The following is a 19,490-nucleotide window of genomic DNA, read 5'->3' on the forward strand; positions in this document are numbered from 1 at the left end:
AAGATGGTAACATTTTCTCAGCCCATAGACAAAAATGTAATCTTTTCAACTTTCACATCTCCCACAGAATACCATGCTGTCTGAAATGCAATCTGAAAAGCAGTAATTTTCATATGATTCCCTCCATTATGTACACATACCTGTAAGTCTATCTTCAGCCATTTGTCATGAAATCTCAGCTGAGCATCGAGGGTAAAAGATGGAGAGGGCATCTTCCCCTCTCCTCTCCTGGCTGCAAACGCAGCCAACCTGCAAAATAAAGAGATGAAAGGCTGTGTTACATTATATGACATATTTACAAAGTCAAAGTTAGATGAGAATCAGTGAGGTTGGACAACATTAGCATGCTGCTTTCCAAGCCTGCTTCCAGTTTCCTTTGAACTGAATAAAAATGTAGGTTAACACCTATCAGTTTTAAGATGAAAACTCACACTAACATGTAAATAAAAGGGAAGCCAAACACCGGCTTTCAACACATCACTCCCATTTTAGTGCCAGGTCTTTAACACACAAACCAACATCATACAAGTTACAGCCAAAATCTGCTGCTTTTATCATGTTTCATTTGAAGTGCGTTAACGATACACAAAACGCTTTATACTGAGCTGGGTCAACCTTTTCAATTATATACGCGATAATACGTGTCATTTTCTAACATACTCTAAAAGTCACTATTGTGACGTGTAAGCTGTACCTTGCATTAGCTGCATTCACATAATTATCGCTGGAGTTTAAGGCCAAAGATGTATCCATAACTCTCAACGTTACATGAGACGTTGGGAGGAAAACGAGAATATCGTAGCATTAAATGCTAGCAAGGGCACAGTCCCTGTTAACCTTGATACAGTGGTTATAGTCGGGTTGTCACATATTATAAAAGGCACTAGTGCCGCGGGTAATAACAAACACTGACACAGCACCAGTTACGCTCATAACGCAACACCTAATGCTAGGTAACGTTCACATTAGCTTGGTGGCTAAGGCTAACTACTTAGCTTGCTAGACAGCTAATAGTAACACAACGTTAGCTAGCTAAAGCTAAACCAGCTCTCATCATCCAGGCAACCATGAACAAGCTCCTGTGTGATGACACTGAACAAAATGAAATGCAACGTCCCGGCGAGTTCAGCAACACAACGGGTAACATGTCAATTTTGACAACAAATTTCTAAATTACCTGCGGTCTCTTCTCAAGCTATTCCCGTCCCCTCAGCTGCTTTGCTGCATTAACAGGACGTGCATAATGGGCTTGATTGACAGGTCGCGGACTGGGGCACGAGGCATGGAAATAAATTACGTAGTCGTAACAGGGAGATTCAATGCGATTGATCTGTACCACAACAGCCCGCAGAGGTGGGGTTTATAATGCTAGGCGCTCCGTTGGACTCAGATTCTACTCCGCCCGCTCGTGAGGTGCGGTGCCCTAAAATGTGCGCTCCTTTTGGATTTGAGGCGGGACATAGGAGGGGCGAGGTTGGGCTGGCCTGGAATGAAGGCACACTATCCGCTAGGTGGCGGTATGTCTCAAGGAAAGGGTAGGGGCATTTATTTCACAGATTAATTTAGATACAGTTATATGTTTCATATTGTTTAGAGTTTTTATTTTATACCATTGACATTTTAAAATCAGTATCATGCTTAATTGTAATTGAATAAAACAGTTTTGAGATTAATATTGTATAATTTGGCTGTAAAATGTAAAATGCTATTATTTTATCTATGTGACCATTGACCACTCGGCCCATATCAGAAATGTGAGTTCCTTATCATTTTCAGTATACAAAGGCCAAGATGAGCAACACGTGTGGGATCACCTTCCTGACTCTGTTGAAAGTGCATTTTAAATATCATGTTTTCCACAACAGACCAGAGAGATAGTCCAGAAGAAGGGTTATCAAGATAGCTAGATCTGTTAACTCAAAATTCTGTTAACATATTTTCAGTAATCCACCATGGACGGATTACCCGACGGGACAGGGGAGGACCACTGTGCCAGACCCTATGTGTGAAGATTTGTCATTACAGACTGAGAGGGTAACATCCCCATCTGACAAACTGAATGACCGGCATTACCGTTGAATTCAAGGGCAAGTAAGAAGCTATTATGACACATTCAGAAACAGTGTTCATCCCCTCAGCTTTTATGTGGAATGTTTAGGCGAGATCAGTTTTGGTTCAGTTATGACACTATGTCCCATCAATCTACCAAAAGACACAAAAAGACACTCCAGCAGCAAGATAGATGCATAGTGAGAGATCTAAGTGTGCAATGCTTGACAGTTCACTTCAGACTGGATCCTTATTTTTGCTGAGGGGGATATTTTTGTGTCACAAAGACTAGTCTTTAAAATGACATCAACAACATTATTTGGGCAGGCAGCTCTTACTCCAGTGTGTACCCCCCCCCTCCCACACACACACACACACACACACACACACACTTCACAGAAGAGCACAGTAGTAACAGATGACATGCTCTGGTGGGCCTAAAATGTAATTCCATTGCTTGATAATCTATGAGGCTTTTTCTGTGAGTGGGACATTCAGAGACAAAGGAAACATAAACAAACCGAATGTCATTGCAATGTGGAGGCGATCTTATGAGCCATTTGGAGAGAAAAATACAGAATGTATTAAAGTGCAGCGAGAGCAATGCTGGGATGGCGCAGCCGGGTGCTCCAGTAACCGCACATGCGCACTGTCTCACTTCCGCGTCCAAAGTACGAAGTTGGACAGTAGACGTCCAGTCATTCTGTTGTTGAGCCAAAGCTAATAAACAACAGCCACAGTAATGGCTGTTGACTCCGAGCCGAGTGGCGTTTCGTTGCCCCTTTCTGGAATAGTGATAGCAGTAGTATCAAGTTTCATCAATGGGTCGACATTTGTGCTTCAAAAAAAAGGAATATTACGCTCCCGCGACAGAGGTAGACTGAAACAGCAGATACGTAGACGGACATTAGCTTTTCTTTAAGAGTATCTACATGGGTAGACGTCCGGAGGCCATTAAGTTGAATAAAGCGTCGCAGCCACATAGACTAAACTCTTCACTGTGTTTTCCCGTAGGAGGCTCGTACCTCGCAGATGTGGTGTGGTGGAGTGGCACATTGTCCAGTGAGTATAGCGCCATCTGTCGGCTGTTGGTGTACAGTTCACTTAACTTCACGCTAGAAATCAAATTCTGAGTTTTGTGTCCTTTACTTCTTCATTTAAAACATTCTTTTCCACGAATGCTTGGAGGCTAAATGTTTTTGACACACCTGTTTATGGATCTCATCAGTGATTGTTGGTCAAATTGGGAATTTCCTGGCGTACAACGTGGCCCCTGCTGTAATAGTTACACCACTAGGAGCCCTTGGAGTGTTATTTGGGTAAGTCCATGAGAGAATTGGATTCTTCTTCTTTTTTTTCTTAAGCATTTAGTTTGACATTGTGATATTGTTTGGTTAATCTAGAAATATACAGTGTAAACAGCAACATACTGTAGCTATACTTTTTCTTTGAATTTAAATTTCATACTCTGTAGTTATTTAAACAGATCCTGCTGTTTGTTTTCATAAGGAGAATTATTATTTGTCCTTATATCTGAGTCTTAGCAGACAGTTGCTGATCAGACAGGTTTGTCCCTCAGACACTGTAAAGTTGTGGTTATTCATCTTTTAGCATCTTTGATATGAAAATGGTTCATTTTTAATACAATTTCAATCTGTATAAATCATTGACCCATCATCATGAGCTGCTTTAATCTTATTGTGTCACTGTGTTAATTTACATCTACCGAGTGCAGAGTCAAGATTTAAAACTATTCAGGACTATAGGAACTGCCTCATCAGGACGCTGTTTCTGTGTGATGCAGGGCTGTGCTGGCTTCTTGGATCTTGAAGGAGCACTTGAATATCCTGGGAAAGCTTGGCTGTGTGTTGTGTTGCTGTGGCTCCGTTGTGCTTATCATCCATGCACCTAAAGCAGAGGCTGTAACGTCGAGACTGGAGTTAGAGGCGAGGCTATCGGACCCAGGTAACAAAGTCAATTTTGTTTGTTTTTTTGCCTTTAATTTACTCTAGTAATTGATGAATGTGTCCTCCACAATTATTAAAAATGATTTAAGTTGAGTTAGACTGTAGAATTTCAAGCAGGCCAATAAAAAGTGCCAATAATTAGTCAATGTGCAATCGACTCTTTTAGTTTTACTGATTCACAGTAAGCACTTTTTGAAAAAATACAATACAGTGGCATTATAGATTAAGATATCCTTTCTCATCCTGCAGTGTTTGTAATTTATGCCCTCCTGGTGGTCCTGCTGCTTGTCATACTAATCGTGTGGATCGCTCCAGCTCACGGCACATCCAACGTCATGGTGTATGTCGCCATATGTTCCCTCTTGGGAAGCTTCACAGTTCCAAGCAGCAAAGGACTTGGCCTGGCTGCGCAAGACGTCTTTGGAGAGGGGCCCCCGAGCAGCAGAGCCCTGGCTCTCTTCCTGGGCTTGCTGGGGACACTGGCTGTCAGCATCCTGATACAGTTCTTCTTCATCAACAAGGCCTTGGAGTGTTTCAGCTCCAACATGTTTGAAGCAGTGTACTATGTGACGTTCACGTCCACCGTCATTCTCGCTTCTGCTCTTCTCTTCAGGGAGTGGACTGCACTAACTTTAACTGACAGCCTCGCCATGCTTTGTGGTCTGGCGACCGTGTGTGTCGGGGTCGTTTTACTCCGCATTTCCCACGAGGCTTTGATTACTTGGAAGAAGAAGACAGACTGATGGAGATGCCTTCATTTGTGCCATACTGCATTTCTTATATACTTGATTTGTCTTGTACGAACAGTTTAAATGACCGAAGCTACAGTGTATTTATTACCATTTTAACTTAACTTTTTACTTGAATCTCCTTGCAGTTTCTTATGGAACAGTTCTTAGTTACTATGTAACCCAGAAATATCCCCCAAAGTAAAACTTTTTTACTTTTTTAATCATTCCTTCTTTAAATTCATTAAAACTCACTAATGCAACTCCTATCATCCTGAGACAGCGCACTCAGATATGACCTGGGGAACAGTTCATTTGTCAACATTTATACTAACTTCAAATAGTTACAAAGAGGCTTGCAAAACATTGGCAATTGGTTAAATAGGAACTGAAAATAAGTCTGTTTACTTGCATCTAGAGTGTTGCCCTCAAGGCTTTAATGGGCCCCTTTCTCCCAATGCTAGACAGTATCAGTGTAGAATCGCCTACACTTTGACTTATTCAGTGTGCCTGTGAATTATTCAGTGTAATTTCAGAGGCAGCCTCTTTAGCACAGGAGTTATGTAGAAGTCAATAGTGACTGAATGTTTTGTCTAATGGAGGGATTTGTAACGCTGATGTTGCAAATATAAACATTTGCTCTGTGGCCACTAGCTGTTTTGTCATGACATTAAACCTGGCTACAGGTTATACATGTGTAATTAAAACTGCATTTGGATTGTGGATTATTTATTTACATTGTAAACATGTTTACACACATTTCTACCTCTGTATGTGTCAGAAAATGGTTTAATAGTGAGGACTTGGCAAAGCAGCCCAAACTTGAAACTGACCTGGCAGCTTTGGCAGGCATTTGTCTTACTGAAGGGTCCATGAGAAATACACTATCCTTACAAGCTATATGAGTCCCTTCTTTGGTAAGGATTTGGTTATCTTGCTTGAGTTAAAAAAAAAAAAAAAGTATTAAACTAAATTAGTTACATATCACTGTCATCTGTAAAATACTCTGGCTTGGCTTCATACAATTACATATATTAGTTTACAGATCTAATCTAAAGAAACTAACCCAAACACCTCGGGACTAGTTACATATTAGATTAGAAAACATATTTACAATAAATAATTCCTTTAATACATTTAATAAAATGTGGGGCTCATACTGTCATTAAACCAATACGTTTTATTTCCCACACATTTTGGTTGTTGTGATGCTGTAGTCCCTGTTATCAGAAATGTGCATGATTTGTAATAAACAAGTAACAACCACTATTAAGCGTGTGTTCAGCTCCATTATCTTCTGTTATATCATCCCTGTGGTGCTGGACTTCAGCCTGCGGAGGGCTCACAGTTCAGTGGTCACATCTGCTGCGATAAGCAGCAGAAGAAGAGCCTGGCAGTGCGGCAGTCGTCAAGCGGTGCTGGTGCGGGCTGAACGTGGAGAGAGCAGCATGCGATGGATAGCCACGGAGCCAGGAAGCAGGCTAGCTATTAGCTAACCGCCTAGCTGCCACCACTTTCTTCTACTTGTGTGGGGAAACCAGTCACCCTTTGGACAGGTAATTAACTCTCATTATGACTTCTTAAAACTGGCCAGGGACCGATACTCGTGGTTAACGCGAACTGACTTCGCTAGCCAACGAGTTAGCCGTCGCGCTAATATAAGCTAACGCGGCTAACGAGGGGAATACTAGCTATTAACTAACTAAATGCGTGTAAAATGATCAGAATGTAACGCTGTGGCACCACCACAGTGCTGCTGCCAGGGAGAACAGTGTACTAACGGGCAATAGCCGGGTAATTATCACATCGCTGTTATGGGCGACTTCACGCTAGCTGCTTAACGAGCTGCACCTAGCGTGCCCAGGTTAACATTAACCTCAATGGCCACTTCCTGAATTCCAGTGTCTGGAAATAAGATTATTGACATAGCAGCCGACCGAGTATGTATAAAGCTCAGCCAACCGGTTGGTTTTCCAACAGTCACTTGTGTGTGTTTGTGTGGGACCAGCCGGCAGTGAAACAAGATAGTCCTAAATGTGCAGTTACTCTGATGGATTCTCACTCCACATCAAATTATGGGTTGCCAGATTGTAGTATCGCCTGTGGAAACGGTAGGTCACTGCTGTCAAATGGATGTTACAGACCTCACTTTTTCTGACTATTTTTGTGTCTCAGCAGTTGATACATGTTTTGTCGTCCTCCATGTGCTCTGCTCTCAGGTGTCTGGGCTGGCCAGAACTGTACTTTTGGTCGGCATCTGCATTGCTCGGCCGTAAATGTGACAGACTACACCAACGCATCCAGCCTCGCTATGGGTCAGGACAGGGGGAAGTATGATTTTTACATCGGTCTGGGGTTGGCCATCAGCTCCAGCATCTTCATCGGAGGTAGTTTCATCCTCAAGAAGAAAGGACTTCTGAGGCTGGCAAGGAAGGGGTCGATGCGGGCAGGTACCGACCCTTTCTGAGTGTCTAATGCACATCACAGCTATCCTAACACCAACAAACAAGTTTTCCCAGATGTGTCAGCTGAGTTAAGGCACTCCCTGCTAGAGTTGAGCGACACTGAAAGCCAGCTAAGTAGTAAAACCAGTGGGGACAGCCTGATTACACCTTCCCCCGCATTTCAGGCTGGCTTAGTTTTGCTCAACTCTGCAGGTTGTTTGTGTTTGTATACCTGTGTGAGAGTAATCTGCACTCTTTTGACACACACCCAGTAATCATTAACTTCAGCATTTCACTTGGCCTTCAGCTAAAATGCTGTGCAGCTGTCCATCTTGTAGTCAGGATGATTACATAGTTCAGGTTTTTGCTTACATGCAAACGTTATTTAAATGTTTGGAATCACATGTTCTAAAATCTATTGTTTGTTGTTTGTTTTTTTTGCCCTCCAGGTCAGGGCGGTCATGCATACCTAAAAGAGTGGCTATGGTGGGCAGGTTTACTATCAAGTAAGTGAGTTAGCACAGAGCTGGTGATTTGCATTTGAAGTGGCGCTTAGATATCGAGATTAAAACTGTGTTAAAGTTGGTTGAAAACATGTTTTTCAGACGTCTAGGTTATATGTAACTGTTAGGTCCTTATTGTTCATCATTTATTGAAATATGCAATTGGAATGTTTAAAAAACATTTCCAATTTTAACCTAGATTCCTTGACCTTTGTTTTGCAAATTACCAAACCCGTGCTTACATGGAAGGGTATCTTTGTACATAATATTGTTGCAACACACTTAAACCTCAGACAGTATTTCAGTGTTTACCTCTGTCTGCCTCCATTACAACATAGTTATCCTTTTCACATTTGGTAGTTCACTTAATGTGTCTTAATACTCTTATAGTGGGAGCTGGTGAAGCAGCCAACTTTGCAGCATATGCCTTCGCTCCTGCAACGCTGGTCACCCCACTGGGAGCCCTCAGTGTGCTTGTCAGGTACAGATGACTCACTGCATGATTCGGACAGTTAAACTTTGTCTAAATTGACTTTTTCCTCATGTTTGTAAATGGATTTGTGGAGTGGAGTCACCTTGGCTGACTGTAAATGTAATTTGCAGCGCGGTGCTGTCGTCGTACTTCCTGACGGAGCGGTTAAACCTGCATGGGAAGCTCGGCTGCCTGCTCAGCATCCTGGGCTCCACCACCATGGTAATTCACGCTCCACAAGAGGAAGAGATCAGCAGCCTCGAGCACATGGCCAGGAAGCTGGTTGACCCAGGTACACAACAAATTGTACATCAGACACCCTGTATATTTATTTTCCCACGGTTTACCTTCTAGTCACGCTTCATAACAAAATTATGATTATAAGTCATGAAATACAGTTGTTTCATATCAGAATGGTGCCTATTTTGGTCCAATTTAACGCCCCTTTACTCCCTTTTTCCTAGGGTTTTTCGTCTTTGCCACACTTGTCATCATCGTGGCCCTCATCTTCATATTTGTTGTGGGTCCCCGCCATGGTCAGACCAATATCCTTGTCTACATCACCATCTGCTCAGTAATTGGCGCACTCTCTGTGTCTTGCGTCAAAGGACTGGGTATTGCCATCAAGGAAGCAATCGCTGGGAAAAATGTTGTGAGAAACCCACTGGCATGGATCCTGCTTTTGGGTCTGGTGGCCTGTGTGAGCACACAAATCAACTACTTGAACAAGGCTCTGGACATATTCAACACCTCCCTGGTGACTCCCATCTACTACGTGTTCTTTACCACATCTGTGCTGTCCTGCTCCGCCATCCTCTTCAAGGAGTGGGGTCACATGGGCACGGACGACGTGATCGGCACCCTCAGTGGCTTCCTCACCATCATTGTGGGTATCTTCCTGCTCCATGCCTTTAAAGACGTTAGCGTTAGCCTGGCTACTCTCGCTGTGTCCATGAGGAAGGAAGAAAGGGCCTTTCCCACAGCCAACGGCATGGCGCAACACAGCACCTACGAGCTGCTACACGAGTCCACAGAGGACATGGAGGACAGAGAAATGGGCTTGCCTTTTGATAGCGTCTCTAGAAGAAACGGGGCGATGACTTCCTCATTGGACCATTAAGGAACTTCTTTTTCAGCCCTTCTACTGACTCACCAACCGTGGCATTGTTATGGTATATGAAAACAATAAGACAATCAGCTGTATGGGGAAAGTGGCTTGGACAGACCAGTGGATTGTATTTAATGTTTTAATTTGCCTTACGTTTCTCAGAATATGACCTGGTCATATTCAGTTACAGTTAGAACTTAATTTCATTCCTCTGTAGCGCTGTAAATATGAGTTTTTTTAAAGAAATGTTTTGTTATATGTACATGCATATTCATGCACTGACTTACTTTCTATGAATCAAAAAGATAAAACTTTTAATATATATTCTATATGAGGTCCTGCTGACAATGACTACATTAAAAAACGGCAGTCACTATGATTTGAGTTTTCGTGATACTTGAAAGTAACAACAATATTTGTTGGAAGTCGTTCTGAACTTTTTTTGTTTACATGAAAAGCTCTTGTGATGAACCAACAAATTTGTTACATATTTATTGAATTAAAATGATTAAAACATTTGAAACACAAGGCACAGTGAATAAATGCTTAACATGAGTATGAGCTTTGTTACTTTTCAATTTCCTTTAAAATGTTTTAGCATGCATGTTCAACAATATAGAAAATACAATTTTACTTTCACCCCCACTTAAAATAGGTTGCTGTTCACCCTTAACATTCCACCACTGCAAACCCTTAAATACGCATCTGATAAAACTTATTTCCCTTCCCTGATCTATAGCTTTCTGCAAGTATAAAACAAGAGTAGTTCATCCAAAAAGGGGAAATATCTATTCATTATAAGGCACAAGTGAATACAAAAAAAACAAAACAATTATTCTAACAAAAAATGTGGCCCGACTTCCTTACATTTAATGGTCCTTTGCTACTAAAGACCTAAAGTAAATGAGGAGGAATATTTGTGGATAGTCTGGTAATGCTAACAGTATTTGGAGCTTCACGCTGGTCCACAGTATCGGCGGCAGCAGCAGCACCTCAGCTGCTGGCAAGTGACTGGTGTATCGGTGGTTGGAAGCACCGGACATGTTCGACCGGCATGTTCTCTCCATCTCCAGACTTCAGGTACTTGTTCAGGATGGCGAAGATCTCGTTGTTGAGGACTTGGAATTTGCGGATTCTGTCGACCATCTTCTTCAGTGGCTAAAAGGAAGAAAATATGAATATACTGAGTATCTTGTGATCAAAAGGATTTTTCCCACTCATAAAATGCTGATTTAGTCATGTTATGGTAAACAGGAGTACATTTTGTACAAAAAAAACTTAAAGAAAAGCAAGTTTTATCTTGGGGCTCGCCAGTGTCCTATGATACTTTATATAGGTTCTGTCCCTAGAAGGAGACCGATACCACTCATGTCTGTGCACTTAATATGAAGCTACAGCCAGCAGCTGGTTAGTTTATCTTAGCATAAAGACTGGAACAAGAGGGCAACAGCAAACTTGACTCTGTCCAAAGGTAACAAAATCCATCTACCAGCACCTCTAAAACTCACTAATTACTGCAAATATTGCATCACTGCGAGACTCCTGCCGCCAGTCTTTATGCTAAGCTAAGCCAACCCTGGCTGTCGCTTCTAGTCGTGTCCCCAGTTATATGATAAAATGTTAAAAATGCCTTAAAAAGACAAAGACATATGACGGTACTGACAATTATATGAGAGCTGCACCATGTCAAACGTGATGAGCTGCCATTGTGTACGACTTGCCAAGTCTCTCCAACTCACCACGCTCTTGATGACCTCGTCTTTGCCGTCGTGCTTCTGCACCTTCAGAAGGTGGTAGCTGAAGTCGAGGATGTCAAAGCGCCTGTGCTGTCCCAGGAGGGCGATGATCATGCAGCCAGCCCAGTGGAGGCCGTCTCCGAAGCACTGCCTGGAAAACAGGAATGGGGGTGCGTGAGTAAAACGATGTGGCGCTTTTAAGTCGCATATGGTGCAGATGTGTGTACCGCTGCACTCACTCCACTGTGAACTCGTGGGCTCCCACGGGGATGCAGTACACAAACTGCATGGCACTCCAGAGGCGGTGGAACTCCACACACTCGTCCACGTGCATCACGCCGTTGCTGGGCAGCGGTCCGCGCCAGATGGGGTCGTCCAGGAAGCCTCGCACACGCGTGAGGATGACCTCGAACATGGACAGACCGCAGCACAGCCTCTCTTTGGTCAGGAGGTCGCCCTCGCGAGCAATGGCAATTTGCTGAATGAGAAGCGAAGCATTCTCGTCACAAAAAACTTCAGGCTGTGGTATTCAATGGATCAGCACATCATCTGATCAATATCTTTCACTTGTAACATGATATAACGCAGCTGATCCTGCAGTGAGCAATAACGACAGCTTCCTGTCATGGTCGTACCTGTGGGGTGCCAAGGCGCTCTATCAGTGGAACCAAATGCAGTGCCGTGTATTTGGTTTCCAAGCGCTTCATCTTGGCATCAAGGCGTTCCCCCTCTGCACATAGTGATGAAAAGAAAAGCCTGGTGAGATTCTATATTTTTCTTATTGTCAACAAATCAACAAAGTATTCTCTGTGTATCCAAACCCTGGTATAGCTCATTCCTCTGTGCTGTAGAGCTCCATTTTTTGCAAACACATCAGTGAGCCACACTGTTGCACCAGGTGACATGTTCCTTGATTACCATGAACACACACACTGTAGTTTATTTTGAGTCAATTGCACGCACACACACACACACACACACACAACGTCATGCTGCCATAAGCACTCCCAAGAGCACCAAATGTGCATCGCAGCAGGAAACAGCCCCCAGTAGTTTGAGTAACTTCTAACACAAACCACAGTGGAAAGATTCACGTCTTTAGTAGAAACCTTTGGGCTTAGAGCTGAAAGCCACAGACAGGGTGTGGAAGTCAGAAAGAGTTGTGTGACTGACTAACACATTACTGATTTTAGGCTATGTCTGAAATTACACAGGCCATTCACTCATGTACTACCCCCTTTATAATAGACAATCAATAGTTAACTCAATAGTGAGCAGTAAATTGATGTTTCAGACACATGAATCATCATCTTTTTTTCTGTGGGACAATACATCGCGGGCTTGTTAGCAGAGAGTAGTGCATTATATAAAGCTTGAATTGACTGCAAATGACAGACAGTAAATATAGTGCACTAAAAAGTAAATGAGGAGTGATTTCAGACCCAGCTTTGGTCTTAAAAAATAAAACTTAAGCTGCCAGTGAGCTTCATCAGAACTGCTCGTCGGATGATCGAACAGCTTAAAAGAAAAAAAAACCCAAAACACCTGCCACAAACTTTCCAACATCCGCCAATTTATGTAACTTCCTGAAACAGACAATCGGACATTCACACTCACTTTGCATCGTGATTGGCCAGCTGTGTGGTGGTGACAAATTATGATCATATCTCACTTCTCTAAATGACTGCCAGCGTTTCACTCCTGCCTTCGAGCGCTGTCATTCGAAACAACTACTGAGCATCCTTTAGCTCAAAACAACAGCAACATCTCTCCACAAAACTACTGTGTTCTCTTGTGCATTTATTTACCTTTGACATGGACTCTTGGAAGGATGTTCTGAAAAGGTGCGGCGTGCAGTAAATCACAAACTTCTTCCTGTGACTGAGAGAAAGACACAGTACAAGTCAAAAACACTTGAATTGCATCCCGAATAAGCAATAAGCAATTCAGTAACGTTTGCTCCGGCTGAGATCCGTACCAGACTCTGCTCGCTCAGCAGACAGAACAGCATGGCGTTGCCCACCTCCCTCAGGTTCTGGAAACACACCGTCTTGAGCTCTGCGTACTCAACGATGTCCTTCAGCTGGTGGTGGAAGAACTCCAAGATACCTGAAAAGAAATACAGCCTAAATATTTCACCCCCCACCTTATTTTCTCACATGTCTCAGGTGTGATTCATTCCTAACTTTGTATTTATATGAAAACACAAGAAAACAATATGAGCAAATCAAGTACAAACCTTGGTATTTGTTCTTTTGCTTCATGGAGATTTGATGCCAGGTTATTTTACTGAAGCAGGTGTTCTCACAAGAGATCCCCATTTAAAAGCTTCAATTAAAGCTTTAAAATAGCTCATTGTCAGCAGGATTGGATAGGCTGGATTCTTTTAATTGAAGCGATAACTCCTGACTCACAGCATCCAAGAGAAGTTTGTGTGACCGATTATTATTTTTCTGTTTCAGACTGTGTGGTTATTAGAAATAATATTGAGAAATGAAAGATTTCTGTGGGATAAGAAAACTTTTAAAAAGTAACAATCAAAGTGAATGGCATGGCTAGGCGAGGTATTTTCATTTTCATCATTTTTGTGTCGTTAACAGATGTAGAAAGGGAACATTTATATCACCCAAGATAAAAAATGAATGATTGCCAGGTTCTCCAAGGAAATTCAATAAAATTCAATTATATGTGTAGTAATGAACTTTTTTTCCCCAAATCAATTTAATGCATGGGTTTTGCTTTGGGCCAATTATGTGGTCCATTGATCAATCTTGCAATAAGTAGAGGTACATGGTCAGTTACCTGGGGAACCGTACTCATGGCGGGGAAGTCTGCAGATCTTGGGCATCACCTCCATCAGGGTCTTCACATACTGCATTATGGTGCCCTGAAGCTATACAAGAGAAGGAGCGCATTAAGCACCAGCTTATACAGTTATATAATATAAATATAAAATATATATTAAATGATATTCAGTTGAGATGAGTTTTTTTTACCATTTATGTACTGCTTCATAACATATCAGTCTCATTCATAACCAACAAAGAAAGCAAACTCTTTTAACCCTCTCCTCACAGTCATCCTCCACTCTGTGACAGCAGGAAGTTCCAGCACTGAAATTATGCTCCCTCCCACACACAGTTACTGCTTAATGTCCCACTCACCAGGCTTTTGACAACCTTCAGCAGTTCCTCCATCACCACGGCGATGCCCTGGTAGCCCAGCAGTCTGCACATGACCTTGATGTGTGGGGGACCCACAAAGTTCCTGTAGGAGCCAAATATGCTGCTGTACGCCAGGTTCAACGTCTACATTCAGAGGAAAGACAGGCGAGGATGAGCTCTGACACTTATGTCACCACTTGAAGAAGCATTGTATGCTTCCATCATCCATGATGCATCGGTGAGTGAGGATGACTATTTGAAAGATAAACTGTGAATAATCTCTTCTGTTAAAGCCACTGCTAACAAGTATCCTCTCCATAATTAACGAATGGGTATTGAGGGTAAATGTGGCTCTTGTGGGTGTATTAGTGGCTATAAAAGGGCTGAGTGACTTTGTCACAATGACCACTTTCAACATCAACATCCAAAATAAAAAAGGAATAAAACCCCACAATACATAAAGCATTCATGGATGTACAACTTCCAGACAATTTCGAGATTCTTACCACTAGTGGGGCTGAAACTGTAAGGATTGTCCCACATGAGACAATCAATAACAAGACGTCTACAGCCAGGCTAGCAGCTCTGGGAGGCTGTACAGTACCTGGGCACAGTGGTGATTTGGGCTAAATGAGCATCAGCAAGCTAACATACACCCAATGACAATGCTAACTCTGATGTTTAACATGTATATGTTCACCATCTTGTTAGCAAATGTTAGCATGCTGACATCGATTTTTAGCATGCTAAATGTTAGCATACTAATGTACTAAACCCAAAGTACATATTAGTATTATGGTATATAGTATAGTATATATTAGTTTTGCAGGTATTTGGTCATAAACCAAAGTATTAGACATATAATAATTTAGACCTGAGGGTCATTAAAGTCATAGGGTTCATCCTCTGGGCACCATGAATGTCTATATAAAATTTAGAGCAAATCTATCAAGTACATGTTGAGATATTTCACCCAATAAATGACCGGCTAATGGCACTAGATGAAAAGGCAAGGGATCAATAAAGTCATTAGGGTTAGTCAAATTTCATGGCAATCCATACAACAGTGGTTGAGATATGGTCAGTGGACCAAAGTGGTGAACCACAACACAACAAAGAAATCTAAAAAAAAGAAATTGAGGGCGGCGATAGAGGAAATCTCAAGAGTGTTAAAGATGCAAAGGATAAATTTCACCACAATCTGCCTGTTGGATTTTGATGTTCTTTTGTGTGAAAGTGAAAATATCTGCTCGTTGAGAACGCCAGCAACATTAGGAACCTCTGGGGACCATGAATATCCACAGTAAACGTAATAACAATCTGGCCAGCAGTTGTTGAGAGACTTTGCTGCAGAACAAATGGTTGGACAGATGGATCGACCATCTAAACAACATTTCAGCCCACCGCACCCCCCTAGATTTTCAAGATACCATGACATGGGTAAAGTGCTGGTCAGATGGAAATTAATGATTGATACCACTACAATGTCTGTAGATGAACTAGCAGCGAAAAAATGGGAACAGAAAACAACCAAGGAGCAGCCACAATAACAACCTAAAAAAAGGAAATGACACATAGAGATCCAACATCTAACTCTCTAACATCTAACTCTCTCCCCTGTCGGCAGAGAGTTGAAGCTGCTGCTGCTGCTGCTCTAATCCAGCAGCACTCCCACTAGTGTGGCAGCAGCAGCGAACACAAGGACACACCAATCTCTGGTCCTACACAGCAGCACCCAGCGTCAGAGCTCTCGATACAGAGACAGTGGAATAGATGCTAAAATGACGGAATAGCAGGACTACAGGACAGTCTATGTGAAACCAAAACCTGAGGGGCGACAGATTGCTATGTTCAACACGTGCTCGCTGTGTTTTTCTGGTAAGTCTTCCCTTCTATCATGCTTTGAATGGATGACCACTAATGACTTTCTTAACATGGCTCATTACCATATAGACAAGTATGTTTTGTTGCTATGGGTTACAGCTGATGCAACAGAAAAACACGTGAAAGGATGCATTTACTAAATTTTATTGGTGGAAAAACAGAAGCATCTCCACAGCGACTTGTACTGAAACTCGACTCAAATTCTAAATGATAAAAAAAAAAAGATTCTAAAACTCTTGTGAGGTGATCTATGTCTGAAAACGTTACTGCTTTAGACTTTTTTATGATGATGGTGTACTAAGAAAATTTTGAATGTGCCTTGTTCCCATTGAGCACAACACCCTCTCTGTATCACTTCAAACAGAAGGGGGCAAAGTGCAACGCTTGCAGTTAATTATTTAATAACTGGTTCAATGTAAATAATGAAAAAGTAATTCAACACTAAAGATCAAATTTGGGCTTTTCTGAGAACAGTTTCCCTTCACCTGAAAGGCTATTGCCACCCCGACATCTGTTTTAGGTCAAGACCATGCTCTTATTTTGTATTCTACAAGCAAAAAAAAAACCTACGTTTCAATAAATAATGCTCAAGGTTGTCAGATTTCACCTGTCCTGTTAACAGGTGACTTGACAGCACAGATGAGCCTCTTCATATATCATTCTGCATTATGTAATTTGCTGTACGCATGCTCACCCCCCCACCCACTGCACTTTGTTCCAGATAATCCTTCATACAATGCTTATTATCCTCCGATATTATTATTATCCTCCGATATATATATAAGGCCATGACATTTTTCATTAATTATGTTTTAGCACTACACACTGTAGAGGAAGGATGTAATTACTTTTTCTTTATTGACTCTGTGTTTATATTACATGGCCATAGGCGAGTCAGGATTCAAATATTTTTGTTTTACAAACAGAGAAGGCGCTGTAATCAAAGTGGTCAAAACAGTCTGTAATCACACCAAACAGGCAACCCACCACTAATAAACCTGCTGATTGAATGACTGCTTGTTGGTGATGGAGACACAATATATAAGCTCTTAGGTGAGAAGCTCAAAAGTCAGAAATTGCTGGGACAAAACTTATAGCAATGTGTCAGTGTCTTACTCAGTGTTTATGTCTCTTTTCCAGTTTACAGTGTCAGACTGTAATAACTGAGGAAACACTTCACTGGTATCAACTCGGCTCTCGAAGCAGACAGACTACAGATAAAGCCTTGCATCATGGGGGTTGCGGTGTACAACATCTCCGCCACCTCAGCCAGAGTGAGCTGGCCGCCGTCTCCCGGCTGCCTGGACACCTTCTATAGCGTCATGTACGACCCGAACTGGAACAGCCTGCTGATGGGCTACAAGCGCAAGAGTTTCATGCACGAGGAGCGCATCCCCGTCAGTCAGACCAGCATGCACCTGGCCAACCTCCTCCCCCAGACCGCCTACTTCTTGTGTGTGACGTGTCAGGCAGCCAATCCGGTGCGGGACCAGTGCCAGGTGTTCAGCACTCTGAATGACAGCAGCGAAGGGCACGACAGGGCCGGATGGGAGCTCGCCATGGGCGTCTGGCTGACCTGCTGCATCTTGCTCCTGGTCATCGCCGGCATCCTGTTGTGGGGATGTCTCCACACCATCTGCTCCATCCCCAGTCAAGCCGCAGACAACTGCCACGTGGCGACCAACTCGACTCGCCAAGACGTGTCTGGATCTGGACGCCTCTACACTCCCAGGAGAAGCAGCAAGGACAGCGCCAGACATGCCACCATCATACAGACCCCCCTCCTCTCAGCGCAGACCAGTGGCCACATAATTGCCCAGGACCATGAGCTGAGAGCACTCGCTAAGCTGTCTGGCCCTGAGCCAGTATGAATCAACTGGATTGAGGTCATCACAGCATTGTTCTGCCTCGACTGAATTGTCACTGAGTATTTTTATCCACTGATGAAATCCTATGTAGGAAAAAACATCTAATTTGTGCTCTCGATTAACTAATTTGTGCTCTCGACAAGTTTTTTCCATAAAATCCTATTTGTGTTTAGGTGAAATAAAAATGTTTTCACATCAGCCATTTGAAACTAAACCTTACCGCGCTGCTCCAAAGTTCTCAGTGATGATAAATGTTTTGCAAATGCAACACTTGTACACAAATAATGTATCCTGTCTATATAATTTGTTTCTCTTGTAAATAACAAGAAGCTCATGAAGGACTTTTTGATCACAGTGTTCATGTGATATAAATTTAAGTTTCTGCATACATTTGTTTCCCATTTACCTTGCACATGTTTTAATATACTTCACACATCCGTTTCCCATAATGATGCTTTTCCACTTGTAATCTACAGATGTATTTTGCGAACATGTAGTGAATGTTTGAGATCATACACGGCCAGTCAGGTCATGCCAGAAATCAATAAAAAAATTTCCTCCATTCATGGAATCCAAGAAAATGAAGTGAGAGGACCATGCTCTTCTTTGTGGCTGATGATAAAGTACTGACCTTTGACCCGTACAAGTACTGGGGCTGAGCGTTGGGCGGTTTGTCCCTCTGGAACTCCTGAGAGAAGGGCAGGACTGTGCGCACAAACCTGAACACACAGATAGACATTCATCAAACATGTAAAATAAGTTTCAGCCTCACGGTACTATTAATACCATACCTGTCTGTCTTGTTCCACTTTAGTGGTGCAAATGCATGTGTTGTATGTCATTTGCATAATCAAATGACATACAACACAATTATATATGGAGTGAGCCTGGGGCTTTTTTGGCCCCTGGAGGTCTGGGGCTGTGGGGCAGTTGCCCACATGATAATCCGGCCTGGCTACTACTCATGCTAGTTGCATGTATTTACATTTACATGTCTGTGTTTATCATTCTGACCTTTCACTGATCTTTACTATATATTGTGTTTATTTTCATTTTGAAATGTTTGTCTGATCCTGAGCAGGTGATTTACAAGCTGACACTGTCACTGTGTGCCACCTGTGCATTATGTAATTAATAACTGATGTAACCACCAAATAACTATTAACCATGACGGCAGCATGCTGGCAAGAATGTTTCATGTTTTGAAAAATATGTGGCTTGACAGCTATTTTGTACAAGATCTCTTTAATTAGCTAAGTAGTTCTCCACGTGTATGTTCATTGTATACAGGCGTAGCATTGACAGCGACAGTTGATTGTGACTCAACCAGTGACCAAGACTAACACACCTGTTGGTGGAGCCGTTGTAGCAGTAGTTGGGCAAGAAGTCATAATTGAGCTCCCAGAAGACGTGCAGTGTTATGCGGCCGTAGGGGGCCGACACGTTGTGGTTGGCCTCGCGGAACATGGCGTCCAAGCTGTCCAGAGTCAGGAACTTGCTAAGGAGCTTGTGCGTCATGCGGTTGATGTCCAGAAGACCTTCCAGCTCCTTTAACCAAGTAAGACAC

General features: G+C 42.5%; 5 protein-coding genes across 6 annotated transcripts in view; 3 read left to right on the forward strand and 2 right to left on the reverse strand.

Moving 5' to 3' along the window:
- herc2 (HECT and RLD domain containing E3 ubiquitin protein ligase 2) overlaps positions 1-1,271 on the reverse strand; it is a 38,904-nt gene extending 37,633 nt beyond the window's left edge. Inside the window, exons 1-2 of the mRNA XM_070908225.1 lie at positions 1,178-1,271; positions 141-249 (exon numbers count right to left, since the gene is read on the reverse strand). Coding sequence (XP_070764326.1) covers positions 141-212 — 72 coding nt within the window. The 5' untranslated portion in view covers positions 213-249; positions 1,178-1,271. The remainder of the gene's footprint in view (positions 1-140; positions 250-1,177) is intronic.
- Positions 1,272-2,791: 1,520 nt separating this feature from the next.
- On the forward strand, positions 2,792-4,759 carry nipa1 (NIPA magnesium transporter 1). The gene is made up of 5 exons (XM_070909546.1): positions 2,792-2,924; positions 3,064-3,111; positions 3,278-3,368; positions 3,854-4,014; positions 4,266-4,759. Exons 1-5 carry the CDS (start codon positions 2,792-2,794, stop codon positions 4,757-4,759), a joined length of 927 nt encoding a protein of 308 aa, XP_070765647.1.
- Positions 4,760-6,165: 1,406 nt separating this feature from the next.
- On the forward strand, positions 6,166-9,916 carry nipa2 (NIPA magnesium transporter 2). 2 transcript variants are annotated; one of them, XM_070909573.1, is made up of 6 exons: positions 6,166-6,300; positions 6,964-7,194; positions 7,638-7,694; positions 8,082-8,172; positions 8,295-8,455; positions 8,628-9,916. In XM_070909573.1, the coding sequence occupies exons 2-6, from the start codon at positions 7,056-7,058 to the stop codon at positions 9,281-9,283; spliced, it is 1,104 nt and encodes a 367-aa protein (XP_070765674.1). In that variant the 5' UTR covers positions 6,166-6,300; positions 6,964-7,055; the 3' UTR covers positions 9,284-9,916. The 2 variants fall into 2 exon arrangements, with proteins under 2 accessions (XP_070765674.1, XP_070765671.1); XM_070909570.1 differs by lacking the exon at positions 6,166-6,300 and adding an exon at positions 6,743-6,855.
- Positions 9,748-19,490, reverse strand: part of cyfip1 (cytoplasmic FMR1 interacting protein 1) — a 28,928-nt gene continuing 19,185 nt past the window's right edge. Inside the window, exons 22-31 of the mRNA XM_070909569.1 lie at positions 19,272-19,471; positions 18,555-18,642; positions 14,172-14,315; positions 13,810-13,900; positions 12,986-13,116; positions 12,816-12,888; positions 11,643-11,737; positions 11,247-11,485; positions 11,011-11,158; positions 9,748-10,429 (exon numbers count right to left, since the gene is read on the reverse strand). Coding sequence (XP_070765670.1) covers positions 10,265-10,429; positions 11,011-11,158; positions 11,247-11,485; positions 11,643-11,737; positions 12,816-12,888; positions 12,986-13,116; positions 13,810-13,900; positions 14,172-14,315; positions 18,555-18,642; positions 19,272-19,471 — 1,374 coding nt within the window. The 3' untranslated portion in view covers positions 9,748-10,264. The remainder of the gene's footprint in view (positions 10,430-11,010; positions 11,159-11,246; positions 11,486-11,642; positions 11,738-12,815; positions 12,889-12,985; positions 13,117-13,809; positions 13,901-14,171; positions 14,316-18,554; positions 18,643-19,271; positions 19,472-19,490) is intronic.
- Positions 17,288-17,926, forward strand: LOC139288320 (fibronectin type III domain-containing protein 9). The gene has a single exon (XM_070909621.1). The coding sequence runs from the start codon at positions 17,288-17,290 to the stop codon at positions 17,924-17,926; it is 639 nt and encodes a 212-aa protein (XP_070765722.1).

Source organism: Enoplosus armatus, chromosome 7 (assembly GCF_043641665.1).
Source record: "Enoplosus armatus isolate fEnoArm2 chromosome 7, fEnoArm2.hap1, whole genome shotgun sequence".
In the NCBI taxonomy this organism is placed as follows: domain Eukaryota; kingdom Metazoa; phylum Chordata; class Actinopteri; order Centrarchiformes; family Enoplosidae; genus Enoplosus; species Enoplosus armatus.

Coding starts and splice junctions, on each gene's coding strand:
- nipa1 (XM_070909546.1), top strand. CDS start 2,792: ATGGCTGTTGACTCCGAGCCGAGTGGCGTTTCGTTGCCCCTTTCTGGA. Junction 2,925..3,063: donor ATTACGCTCCCGCGACAGAG/GTAGACTGAAAC, acceptor GTTTTCCCGTAG/GAGGCTCGTACCTCGCAGAT. Junction 3,112..3,277: donor GTGGAGTGGCACATTGTCCA/GTGAGTATAGCG, acceptor GGATCTCATCAG/TGATTGTTGGTCAAATTGGG.
- nipa2 (XM_070909570.1), top strand. CDS start 6,795: ATGGATTCTCACTCCACATCAAATTATGGGTTGCCAGATTGTAGTATC. Junction 7,195..7,637: donor GAAGGGGTCGATGCGGGCAG/GTACCGACCCTT, acceptor TTTGCCCTCCAG/GTCAGGGCGGTCATGCATAC. Junction 7,695..8,081: donor GTGGGCAGGTTTACTATCAA/GTAAGTGAGTTA, acceptor ATACTCTTATAG/TGGGAGCTGGTGAAGCAGCC.
- LOC139288320 (XM_070909621.1), top strand. CDS start 17,288: ATGGGGGTTGCGGTGTACAACATCTCCGCCACCTCAGCCAGAGTGAGC.